Source organism: Amphiura filiformis, chromosome 16 (genome assembly GCF_039555335.1).
Source record: "Amphiura filiformis chromosome 16, Afil_fr2py, whole genome shotgun sequence".
Classification (NCBI taxonomy): Eukaryota; Metazoa; Echinodermata; class Ophiuroidea; order Amphilepidida; family Amphiuridae; genus Amphiura; species Amphiura filiformis.
Window position 1 is genome coordinate 31,840,298 of NC_092643.1, and position 13,282 is coordinate 31,853,579.

General features: G+C 35.8%; 1 protein-coding gene across 1 annotated transcript in view; it reads right to left on the bottom strand.

The window, feature by feature from the left end:
• LOC140172560 (piezo-type mechanosensitive ion channel component 2-like) overlaps positions 1–13,282 on the bottom strand; it is an 82,097-nt gene that overhangs the window by 32,052 nt on the left and 36,763 nt on the right. Inside the window, exon 7 of the mRNA XM_072195704.1 lies at positions 12,369–12,404. Coding sequence (XP_072051805.1) covers positions 12,369–12,404 — 36 coding nt within the window. The remainder of the gene's footprint in view (positions 1–12,368; positions 12,405–13,282) is intronic.

Sequence of the window (13,282 nt, forward strand, 5' to 3'; positions counted from 1 at the left end):
CACAAAGTAAAATCACTACATGTCACTTAACACAATATCAGTGAACCCACTTTAATGCAGCAAAAATTATTGTATTATTAAGCACCAAAACCCTTGTGTCACCATAAATCACTATAGACAACCTCCTAATAGAAGTTGTATACAAAAAACCAATGCAATATCACATTCAATTACAATATCAGGAACATTTTATAAATTGAGCTTGCTCGTAAATCATAAGCCATGATGGATAACGAAATGCATGATTGAGATGATTGCCCAAACACGTTTAATTTAATATTGAAGCTGGTGAGCGGTGAGCGTTAGTGTGTTAACTAGTTGCAATCGCAGGAGAAATTTATGAAACATGACGAAGCTACTAAAATGTCAGGGTTATTTAACATTAAAAACTATCAAATTCATTCATTATTCATAATAAAATGATTAAATTCACTTGCCTTTTTCATCAAACTATACATATTTTGTGTGTGCATTTTGATTTAAAAAAAAAAAAAAATAGTGCTTCAGTTCTGTGTACCTTTAGATCACATGTATATTATGCCGGATTTAAACTTTTTAATGACTTTAAGATTTTCTACTTTTCCACTATTTTTAAGTTTATCCATATGTTTTAACCCTAAGAGTATTTCTGGTAATTGAATACACCATTTCCTTTCCACCCATACATTCTCTCTTTCCTTGTTCTTCCCTCCCTCCTCTATTTCTCTCTTTTCCTGTCAAATGCGAACAAAAAATAGCGGCTTATATTAAAATATTTTGCATGAATAATAGAAAACATAACACAATTCTTGCTCTTAGTTTTTGTATGGTCTGACTTTCAAGATATGCAGTGGTGTTGAAATTCCCAATTTTCTTCCCCTTCCCTCACTCTCTTTTCCTGCCAAATGAGATCACAACTCAGAGGCACAACATTTTGCATGAATAATAGTCAATAGAAAACATAATAACATTCTTACACTTTGTGTTGGAATGGACTGATTTTCAAAATATGCAGCGGTGTTAAAACTCCCCACAATTTTCATCTTCCTTCCTCCTCTATCTTCCTGTTAAATGAGATCAATACTCAGGGGCACCAAACTTAATAAAAACACAAAAGTTTTCTAACATTCTGAAGAAATTCAGTTGTGTTGAAAAACAGGATGAACACCATGGTTGTATCTTCGATTCACTGTGTGAGGATCAATTTTGATCCTGGCAACATCAATTTACAGGAATCTTTAGAATTTCTCACATTTACTCAAGGTGTGTAGGCTAAAAAACATAACACAGATCTCTTTACATTAATGCATATCATATATAGAGAATATCTGCATCTGCAAGAATGGATTCTCACCAAAATATCTAGGCCTGGAAACCATCACTCAACCTCTTATCATATTCCAAAAACTCTGATTAATGTCGGTTTCATTTCTGTTAAAGTTATTTACATTTACGCAATACCTGTCAAAACAACTTACTGCTTCACTTTATATGAACTGTTCAGTTGATTAAAGGCAATGGCGCTTTAAAGTAGTTGACATGATGTTTAATGCTACTTAATAACGGAATTAAAAGCATTAACTAGGCAATCATCTGTTATATGAATTACACAGACAAGGGTTAATTCTTTTGAATTTGCAACATTTACATGTAGGAGTTAAATAGAATAATTAGTGTAAAATTTATTTACATTTATGCCACACCTGTCAAAACAAATTACTGTTGAAAAAAAAAGGTCAATTTGAAAATTTCATACAATTTCAACTCCTTCGCTGTTGCAACAAATATTAAAGGAGGAAAAGTGTGGTGTAACCTTAATGCAAACTGATTCACAAAAGATCCACATTGTAAACTATACACTAAATACTGCACAGTTTTACACAAAGAATAAACCAAAAGTGCTCCCGCAGCTAGCCCCGCATGGAAATCGAACCCAGGACCTCCGGTTTACAAGACCTTATCACTATTTACCATTTAGCCACAGGGCATTACTGAAAATATGATATATAAGATGTTGCGCAAACCTACCTCTTTCCAACCTATGATAAATAGGTCACTCAATCCTACTTCTTTCCAACCCTACCCCTAACCTGAATAGGTTCTGGACTTGAATCCCAGGCAGAATCACTATTAATCCTCATTAATATACCGTAAACGTTTGCCTAATGACGCTATGGGCTCCCTTGATATAACTGGAATTTTAGGCACAAACTAAAAGTGTCCTCCCATAAAAAAAAAATCCCACCAGCAAATAAGGGCACGTATACCCTTAATTCTTGCTGGGAGTTTTAGAGGAGGGAGCTCTCTTTTTGTACATGAAATTTACCCCAAAGCAAAGGAGCCAAGGTGCGCCATTAGGCGAACGTTTTACGGTATGAAATACGACAGCCAAGCTGTAAATCTTATAAAACTTACTGCTTCATTTATGGACTATTCCCTTCATTAAATTAAAGGCAATGGTGCTTAAAGATAGTTGACATGATGTTAATGCTACTTAATAACAGAATTACAAACCACATAATCCATCTGTTATGTGAATTACACAGACAAGGGTTATTTCACTTGAATTAACATAGGAGTTTAATAGAACAACTATTGACAATGTACTTTGAATCTATCTAGATGAGGATATCACAAATGCCCTAATGAAGTGGTACTAATTATCAATATGATTGATTAGTAATATATAGTATGAATCACTGTATAGACAGAAATCACAGACAATTATTACACAATACAAGGGTGGATGAATTGATTGCTTTATTTCTGAATTTGCTGTGACATGTGAACACAAAAGGAAGACTGGCTTTGGACAAGTAAAAAAACTTGGATTGTGGAACACTTGGTACATGTGTAGTCTCGGCCCCAGTTGATTTGCGCCCCTTCATCATAAGACAAATCGTCTGGCGACAACCTCATAGTACGTCTGTTTAGTGACGTAGGAACACAAACCGGCTGGGAACGAGACAAGTACATGTGCAGCTTTGTGGGCGTCAACATACATGTTCAAAACAATGTTGGAATCCCCTGCTATAAAGTGTGTTTATGTTTAAAGCAATGTGGTAAAGTGTGTTCAAAGCAATGATGGGATCCCCTGCTATAAAGTGTGTTTAAAGCAATGTTGTATTAAAAGTGCCTTCAAGGCAATGCTGGTAGCCCCTGCTATAAGGTGTGTTTAAAGCAATTATGTTGCTTTAAACACACCTAAATGCATTCACAGCAATGATGGGGTCCTCTGCTATAAAGTGTGTTTAAAGCAATGTTGAGATCCCCTGCTATAAAGTGTGTTTTTAAGCAATGTGGCAAAGTGTGTTCAAAACAATGTTGGTAGCCCCTGCTATAAAGTGTGTTTAAAGCAATGTTGAGATCCCGTGCTATAAAGTGTGTTTAAAGCAATAAAGTGTGTTCAAAGCAATGCTGGGACCCCTGCTATAAAGTGTGTTTAAAGCAATGTTGTAAAGTGTGTTCAAAGCAATGCTGGGAGCCCCTGCTATAAAGTGTGTTTAAAGCAATGTTGTAAAGTGTGTTCAAAGCAATGCTGGGACCCCCTGCTATAAAGTGTGTTTAAGGGGGGTCGATCTTTTGTGCGTAATTATAGAGGGCCAGGGGATTCACTCTATCATTAAAAAAATTATTTGAAGAAGTCAAAGAGCCCTAGGAATAAAAACTATAGTGTAATTCACGCCAGATACAATTTCTTTATACGACAAAAATTAATTTTTGTAATCGATCAATAAACAAACGTTTTATATCAATTTTAAATTTAGCCTGAATCCGTAAATATGGTACCTCTCGCCATGACCTTTTAGGTCAAGGCTATTTTTTACCATTATGCAGCGAACCATTGTTGAAGCTATTTCACATACATGTAAAAAACATTCTAGAGAAAGAATGAGGACATATAGTGTTGAAATATCTTTTGTTGATTTCGAATGATAATGTCATGAAGTCGTAAATTTTAAGGTCAAATTCCTAAAACCAAAACAAAACATTGCGACGCAGATAATTCCCGACTTACGCAATTTCATCATCACATCAGTGTCTTTATTATTTGTTTGAAACCTTTCCCAAACGTTCGTGCTATTTATGCATAAAACGGCTAATCTATCTTTACAAAACGCGTCTTTTTTAGTAAACAAAAGGCTAAAGATGGCATTATGAGATTTATCTTTTATCATTACACTCATCCGCTCAACTGCCACGGTGGCGAGTGGTAAAGCGCTAGACGCGTAATCGAAGGAAGTTTAGAATCGCTGGTTCGAGTCCAACGAAGCCTGTGGAAACTTTTTTTTTCTTCAAAATTCATGATCGCATTCGAAATGAGTCACTTGTCGGTAAATCATGTCTCGTATCCTTAAAGCAATGTTGTAAAGTGTGTTCAAAGCAATGCTGGGACCCCCTGCTATAAAGTGTGTTTAAAGCAATGTTGTAAAGTGCGAAAGCAATGTAGGGATCCACTAAACAATGCTGCAAAGTGCATTCAAAGCAATTTTGGGAGCCCCTAAAAGTGATACAAAGTTTGTTTTAAACAATGCTGCAAAGTGCATTCAAAGCAATTTTGGGAGCCCCTAAAATATGAACATGATAGCATCCAACACATTTTGCTTTCCAAGTGTTCTGCAAAAAAAGAAAAATGACATGATGAGAACACAATGTGGTTGCATTATAGTATCAGAAGCAGTGATGAACACAACAAGACCATGGAAGACAGATATATCTATTTCTTGCCTGATATGACCATACCTACATTATGTATTGTTTAGCTAACATGTTGTCTACATGTAGTGTCTAGAATGTTACAGTGAACATGATCATGGTATGTTCTGATTTCATTTTAAGGTGCTACCAAACAGTAAGCGCTGCACGACTTGTTTAGTAGTTAGGGACTATATCGACAATTTGAAGGACGAACTCTGGATAAAAACACGAGTTCCTCAACGCTCCCTCCGTTCATCTTCTGAAAAGCTACTCAGGACCCGCGTGTTAATTTATCATCTGCGGTATGCGTTCCTTTTCGTTATGCTGCCCCTGTAGCTTGGAATTCCCTTCCCAACAACATCCGCAATATCACTTCTCTTGGTCAATTCAAATGTAGTCTAAAAACTCATTTTTTCCAACATGCTTTCCCTGATTCCTAAGGTTTTTTGTGTTTCACTGTGTTTCACTGTGTTTCACTGTGTGTCCTTTGGTTCTTTTTTGTTTTCGCGCCCTGAGATCTTTTTGATGATTTTTGCGCGGTATAAATACGCTCCATTATCATTATTATTATTTACACAGTTACATGGATTTAATCAATTTTATGTGTAATTCTTACATGCAATTTATGTGAATATTTGTGGTTTGTGACAATACAATAGAAAGTCATTCCTCATATTCAGAATGCAATTTGGTACGTCTGATGTACTCTCAGCTCCCACAAAAAATAATGTGCAAAATACTGTTTCTACAGGGAGCAACATGACCGCATATCTAGGAATGTGACTGTGTATCAGTGGCGTAGCCAGGATTTTGAAACCGAGGGGGCACAACTTGTAAATGTACCGAAGGAAATATTTTTTACTGACGGAAGTTGTGATTTGTTGACCCAAATATTTTTTGCATGGTTTGAAAAAGTGAAGAGCAAAAAAAAAAAGAAAAAAAAAAAAAAGAAGGATTATAGGCGGTAAAATTAAATTTCATTCACAATTTTTCTATAAATCTCCTATTTTTTTCTGTCACCCTGGGTAAAAAATAGTCTATTGTTAACCCATTTTTTTTTTTCTTCACCAATGCCTTCCGTCTACCGACGGCCTTACATGAACCGACGGCCATGACGAGCAGGGGGCACCGCCCCCCCACTGGCTACGCCATGTGTATCGCCAACTTCAAAAGGTGGTTGACGGTGAGGTACCCCGGCATCGCTCTTCAGTTTCTACTGGGATTGTTACTGAGTATTACCATTACCTCACATCACCTTGTATTACCCGTCAACCCTTTGCTCGGAAATACGACCTTGAATACCATAAACCCTAGATGGTGATTTACAGCGAGCTTGAAAACCGACACCAATAAATGCTCATCTTTCTAATGACTCTCAAGTAGTACTAATGAAGTCATATGACACCACCTGAATGTTTGGACAGATGGGTATTGTACTATTATGAGGATGATTCAAGATGACTTAAGGGCTGGGGTATGAGCGTTTGGACAGTATTTATTTTGGGACATTAGAGCACATCAGACATATCGAATTGCATTCTGAATACGAAGAATGTCATTCTGATATCAAATAATTTTGATTTTTTGAAATTCGCAATTTAATACACATTTTATGGCAAATCATTAAAAATTGATATTTTTGATATTTAACAGTACTTGAAGTAAACTTTATAAATCTGATGATTTATACTTAAAGTGTATGTAGGTGGGATGAAAACCCGACGATCAATTGAAAATTTTGACCTTTCCTATTGAAGATATGGATTTTTTCCCAAAACACCAAAAAAATTAGGTCTTTTGGGAAAAAATCGATATCTTCAATATGAAAGGTCAAAATTTTCAATTGACCGTCGGCTTTTTCCTCCCTGCAACATACACTTTAAGAATATGTCATTAGATTTATATAATTTACCGAGGACTGTTATATATCAAAAATTTGAAAAATATCAAATTTTTATAATTTGTCATAAAATTTGTATTATATTGTGATTTTCAAAAATGAAAATTATTTGATATCAGAAAGACATGCTTCAGTATTCAGAATGCAATTCGATAGGTCTGAGGTGCTCTCATGTCCCACAAAAAAATACTGTCGAAACGCTAATAAACGCTCATTTTAGATCCCTTAAATGCAATGGGAAACAAGCACTGATCATTCCTTGCTGTTAGTGCTGTCAACCCCTATCATATGAATATTTCAAGGACACTAGAAATGAAACATTACATTTATTCATTTAGCACAATTCATATTTATAGTTAATTAATTTTTGCTAAATTATGTTGCTTTTTTTTTTCAATCGCAATTTTTTTACTTGGGGCCTGTTCATGGAATGCACAAGTTAAAAAAAATTAAAAGAGTGACAGGCAGACAGACTCTAGGTTGGTTGGGGTAAAATTAATTTTCAACCCATTCCTGAGCACTATAATTAGTCAGTTGTATCACAGATCCTGGGGTTGTATCTATGATGTATTAAAAATATAGCAAAGGCTGAGTGCAATATCATTGTTTGCACCATTTTTGGCAAAATTGAGCAATTAATGGATTTTTAAAATTACTTAGAATTACTTAAAAGTCTTAGAAGCAATTGATTAATTTTAATTAAACAATTAAAAAGTAAAAACAAACAAACAAACCAACCAATAAATAAGTAAACAAATTGAAAAACCATCTCCTGAAAAATGACCAAAATGGTTGATACAAATACATTGCACTCATCCGGCGATACGCAAATGTTTTGTTGGTTACAAATTTTCAATTATCACATTTTCAGTACTTTGGTATTATGAATAGCAAAACCAGAAATGAGATTAAAAAAACAAATTGTAAGTAGAATCAATGTCAATTTCCAAAATAATTTTGAACAGCCCTCCCCACTTCGGCCACCTTAAGGATTTCAATTTTCTATTTTTAAAACATAACAAATCTTATCAAAATTATGAGCAACGTTTCTAATAATAAATCTACAATCCTCTCATTTAAAAACAATGGATATAAAGGCTGCATAATATTCTAAACTGTGCAAGGAAATTGAAACTGAAGCACGTAATGTTGCACATCCCCCAACTAAACCCCCAATTACACACCTAACACCTTTGTGAATTAAGTCTACTGTCTCGCCGTGCCATTACCACTTAGCATCATTCCGTATAATAACCCGCTACTTTTTAATCACCAATATGGTGCAGTGATATTTACTGCAGAGTCAGGTTAGGTTCTTCTCTACACCAGATGCAGTCATGGGCGTCAATCCGGGGCAGGAGGTTGTGCCCCTACCTTTTGGCAAAATGGCCCATTTTTTGTTCTTTTCAGCCACTTTTTGACTCCACCATTTCAAGCCGGATAGGTGCTAATGGATGCAGTACGGCAAATGTTGCATTGTTGATACTTATTGGTAGTTATTCCTTGGGAAGGCACACTGGTGTAGCAGTGGGACTAGGGGAAATCTACCCCCTCCCCAGTGGGCTATTATTGTCTTCCCATCTCTTGCCCCCTGTGGGATGCTGGCTGCCATAAGATTTTTAAGCCTTTTTTGCTCATTTTTAACAATATACCCTTGAAATATGCCTTGCTTCCCCCTTCATTGGGAAAGCATCATATCCTTTATTTTATACTTTGTATTCATTGATAATATAACAACCTCATTTTATTTCAGTGTGAACAAAATATAAAATGTATAGTACTTTAAAATCGTAATGATAATCATGATAATGGTAATGTTCTCTACTCTCCAGCTCTGTTTGACTATGTTTTACAATGTGGATAATTACTTCAACATGTGTTTGTGGAATTGGCTTCCATTTTGTAACAGCTGGGGTATGAAGCAGTTGACTAATCTGAATTGAGTACTACAAAATGTTTTTAATTTAGCTTTTAGATTCTGATGAAGTCCTGAACTTGCATGATGATCTTTCTTTAAGCCCTAGGCTAGTCAAACATGCGACTTGAGCATGCATGAATGATATAAACAAATGTTATATGTACAATGTAGTAGAAAAACACTGTGCAATAATCAGTGGCGGCGCCAGGAATTTTTTTCTGGGGGGGCATTAAGGGGCAAAGTGAATTTCGGGAGGGGCAAAATTGCATAAAATTACTGCAAAAGGTGAAATTTTCTTAATTTTGGGTTTTTACTGGGGGAAACAGGGGGGCAAGAGTTCTGACTGGGGCCATTTGCCCCCTCATGCCCCACTGGCAATAACTGAATGAAACAGAACTTTTTTAGTTTGAGTGATTCTGTAACTGTTTAGAATAATAGCTGTAACCCAATAATAAAGAATATGGGCAGGGCTGCCAACAATTTTCAGACCATTTCATGGGCGTGACACTTGGAATGTCACACAAATTTACACAAATCCTCCCAAAATATAACCTACAAGTCAGAAACCAATTTTAGAGGCCATTTCCTATGCAGTTACAGCCTAGTTTAAGCCCCTATTCATGACCACTGTCCAAATCACAGATTAACCAAGTGCTGCCAAAGTCGCACAATAATGGAAAATGCTGAACAAGATGGATGAAAGAGTTCTTAAATGTCTGATGATCATGAGCGTGTGATTTCTTTCTTGGTAGTATTAAACTTACCGATTCCTTGTGATTTAAATATTCAAATCTCTGTGAATCCAAACATAACATTGTTTATTATTAAAGTGTCAATACCACATTGGGCTATTCCATTTAAAATCAACACTCCCTCTGTGGAAGATTTAGTTAAAATCTTCCACAGAGGGAGTATGAGTTTCAAATAGAATAGACCAATTGGGTAACCTCCATTTGAAATACTAACACCAGTTGTGGAAAACATAGGTAAGGCCATACAATACAAGCAATTGACAAAGGGGAGTGTGAGTTTCAAAATGATTAACCCTGAGCAATTACATTTGAAAACATACTCCCCCTTGTGGAAGATATTTCCAAAATCTTCCACAGGGGTAGTGTGGATTTCAACTGGAATAACCCATTTAGGAGTTTCCAATCCCTAGGTATATGTAGGTCAAAGTACTTACACCACTGCAGTTGATTACTAATTATATTGATCTGTAAAAAAGTGACTAACTGTAGGCAACAGTTTCATTATGATAGACATTGTAAACTCAATAGATCGCCATCCTATAGGGGTCTACACAACCACACACAAACAAGGGAGTGAAAAATCACCCATTTGTGATTTCATCTCATTGTTTTGTAGTTGACGCTTGACGTCTACTACCATCTAGCAATTCAAGTGCCCCTTACCATCTGCCCCTCAGGCATAAAAATATCACTGAAAATTGATAATAATCTACGCAGTGATTGGGTTGTGGGCGGGAATTGAACCAAAAATTAATGTTAAAATAAATACGGTAATAAACAATAATTAAATTTTGTGTGACAAATGACTCAATTTGCATTATAAGAGTGTCACATAATGCAGAAATAATGTGTGACCTTGACTTTAGTATCCACACAATAATGATACTTTGGTCTTGCTCTTGCTATTGTATATCATATCACATGCTTTTCATAGTTCTTCAATATGAATGCGCCACCAGAAAACCTATATCGGCTCAACTGAATGCATATTATGAATATATCACCAGTATACCAATGCTATGCATAATTTTTAAGTATTAAAAGTGTATGAATATACCACCAGGAATCAAAATCTGTGCATATCACCAAAACAGTACAAAATGTAGGCCTAGGTATCATCAAATTTATGAATACACCACCAGAAAACATAGGCCTATTATAGGTCAATGCCCTGGGGTCTATGCACTGTATCATTGGATGTGTAATGAATAGCCTATACCACAAAAAAAAACTACCAAAAACCAGAAAACCTGTGTATATTACACAAAATAGGAAACTAAACACTGGGATGATGACCATATGTTATATCAGCAGGAAAATTCATTGCAATAAAACGATCAAGTGCATTTTGTGCACAGCGATTTGCCTAATGTAATGTATACTGTGGCACACACCTGGCTCATATGCAGAAAATAAACTATATAGTTGTACTGGAAGCTTATTAGCTTTTGTTAAATATCCACTTTAAGCAGTATTGACTATAAAGTGGGCCTTCCACTATCACAATTCATTAAATGTTAATCAAATTTTAAAAATATGCATTAATGTTTTACTTAAATTGCATTGCACATTACTTCAATTAATAATGTTTAACTTTAATACTTTGATATCATTAACTTCTAAACTAAAAACAAAACGAAGAAACTGAAACATAAATTTGACCTTGCTTCATCCTTCCAAACCTAACTCATCAATGTAAACACACCCCTACTCACCAATATATATATACAGCAATACTTATCCAACCTAAACCTTTTGCAATAAAAAAAAGTTAAATTTATCATTTAAAGTTTGATTCAGAATCCACATCGCTGTGCGATGCAATGCTGCAATGCTTTAAAATATCGCAGCATCATGTGATGAAAATTTCAATTTCATCGCGGGGTCTGCATCTACTTTTATTGTCATTCTGCCGACATTGATTTTCCAGCAGCCAATCACAAGCAAGTACGGCCACGATATCGCAAGCATGATGCGTCACCGATGACATTTCCACCATGGAATTAGATTTTTCACTGCCAACTTAAAAACCCGACTCAGATTACAGTTTGTTCTATGTGGAGTCTGAATCGGGCTTAAATCCTGATGAACATCATGAACTTTCTTTTTAGGCCCTAGTCTAGTCAAACATGTAACACAAATATTAATGAATGAACAAATGTTAAACATAATGGGTGATAAACACAGTGCTGGATGAAACAGTTTTTAGTTTGAGTGATTCCATAACTTAGAATATTCAGTAAGAGCAGTATAAGCAGGGTTGCCAAAATTATTTTGGGGCGACACTTGAAATGTCACACAAATTTGCACAAAGCCACCCAATTATAACGTTCAAGTCAGAAATAAATTTTAAAGGCCATTTTAAGAGAAATCTGGTTGTTTAAAATAGTATTATTTCCTCTGAATTCCAACATTCCTCATCAAAACTTCATGATTTGATGTTATTGTAGCAAAATGCACTATAAGAAGTTGCCAAATTTCAGTGGTCATTTTCAAGTCGAGTCAAATTTGCCTATAAAAAGGTCCATTCATACTACATGTACACCACAATTGCTTTGCGATGGGGTGCGTTGCCGCACTGCACCTTACTTCAAAATACTGCATTGCAGTTTAACTTGGAAATGAGCAACAAAAAGTAATCAATATATCGGCACCGCACCGGTACTGCACAGCAATTGTGGCATAGTATGAACGGACCTTCATTGGGCTACCAAATCAAGAGTGTGATAGCAGCAAGATTCGAAAGAGTGGAGATTAGTAACAAGATTAGTCAAAACAAGAAATTACAAGAGGTACTGTGATCCATTAACATCAGGGCTCAGATTTGGATTGGGATTGTATTATTTATTCAGTGAGGATCTCAGGAGGTCAAAGCCACCCCCCCCCATCTCCCCCTCCCCACCCCACCCAAAAGGAATCTTCAAAATTTCTACAGTTACTAACAGCCATTTCCAACACAGTTAGAGCCTAAAAGCTTCCATCAATGACCACTTTCCAAATCATGAACCCATCACTATACAAAACAAAGTTGCACAATACAGTGAACAAACTGGATGAAAGAATTCTTGGTGTTTTACGATATGAGTGCACAACTTTGAACTTGGTACAGTAATGAACTTACCGGCGTCTTGTATTTTAAATATTCATATCCTTTTGTCTGTGAATCCAAACATAACAATATTCAATATTAAAGTATCAGTACCAAATTCAGGTGCTTGATAGTCTTGATGATCAAATCCAATGCACTCTCTGCAGTTATCTCAAACTGTAGTCTGTGCAACAGACCTTGTACCTGTATCTCCCATAAGGAGAGAAACTACTGGAAACCGCACTCTCTGAAACCCTTTATCGCAAGTAGTCTTTGACAAAGGCTACTCAGATTGAGGTTCTACTTTACCCAACATACATGTATGTGTTTGGCATGTTGTTAGTAAAGTGTGAAAAACAAAGATGCACTTTTTGCGCATGCATTTGCAGAGAGAACCTCGTTTTGGTAGCAAGATTGCAATTTTGCTACCCTACTTACATGTACAGGCCAAAGTACTTCCTGACAATCTGTAGACACAAGTGACCAACTGTTAGGCTGCTTTAGACCATAGTCACATCAAAACAACTGATTATTTTTGGTAGAATTCTACTGGAATGACAGTACTGAACTCCATAAAAATAATTAATTTTTGTGTACACAGCCAAAATACTCTTTATGAAATATTATGTTTCTATTCAAAGATCCTTATTGATCAATGTTCCCATATGCATTGCTTGATCCTGGGAAATAATACCCCCCCCCTCCCAAAAAAACCCCCACCTCATAGCTATGAATTTGATCACTTTTTTAAATGAGTTATACTACCTATCTTGTAATTCAACTGCCCCCTTACCACCTGTCCCTTCGGTTTTGGGTCAAGGCATTGTCTAAAGCCTCCATGACACAAAATATTTATGTTAAGCCTTCATTTCTCTCTAGCCTTAAATAAATTCATTATTCAATTTGTATTCATTGCTGTTGTTTTTTCAGCTGACCATATGTGGCAA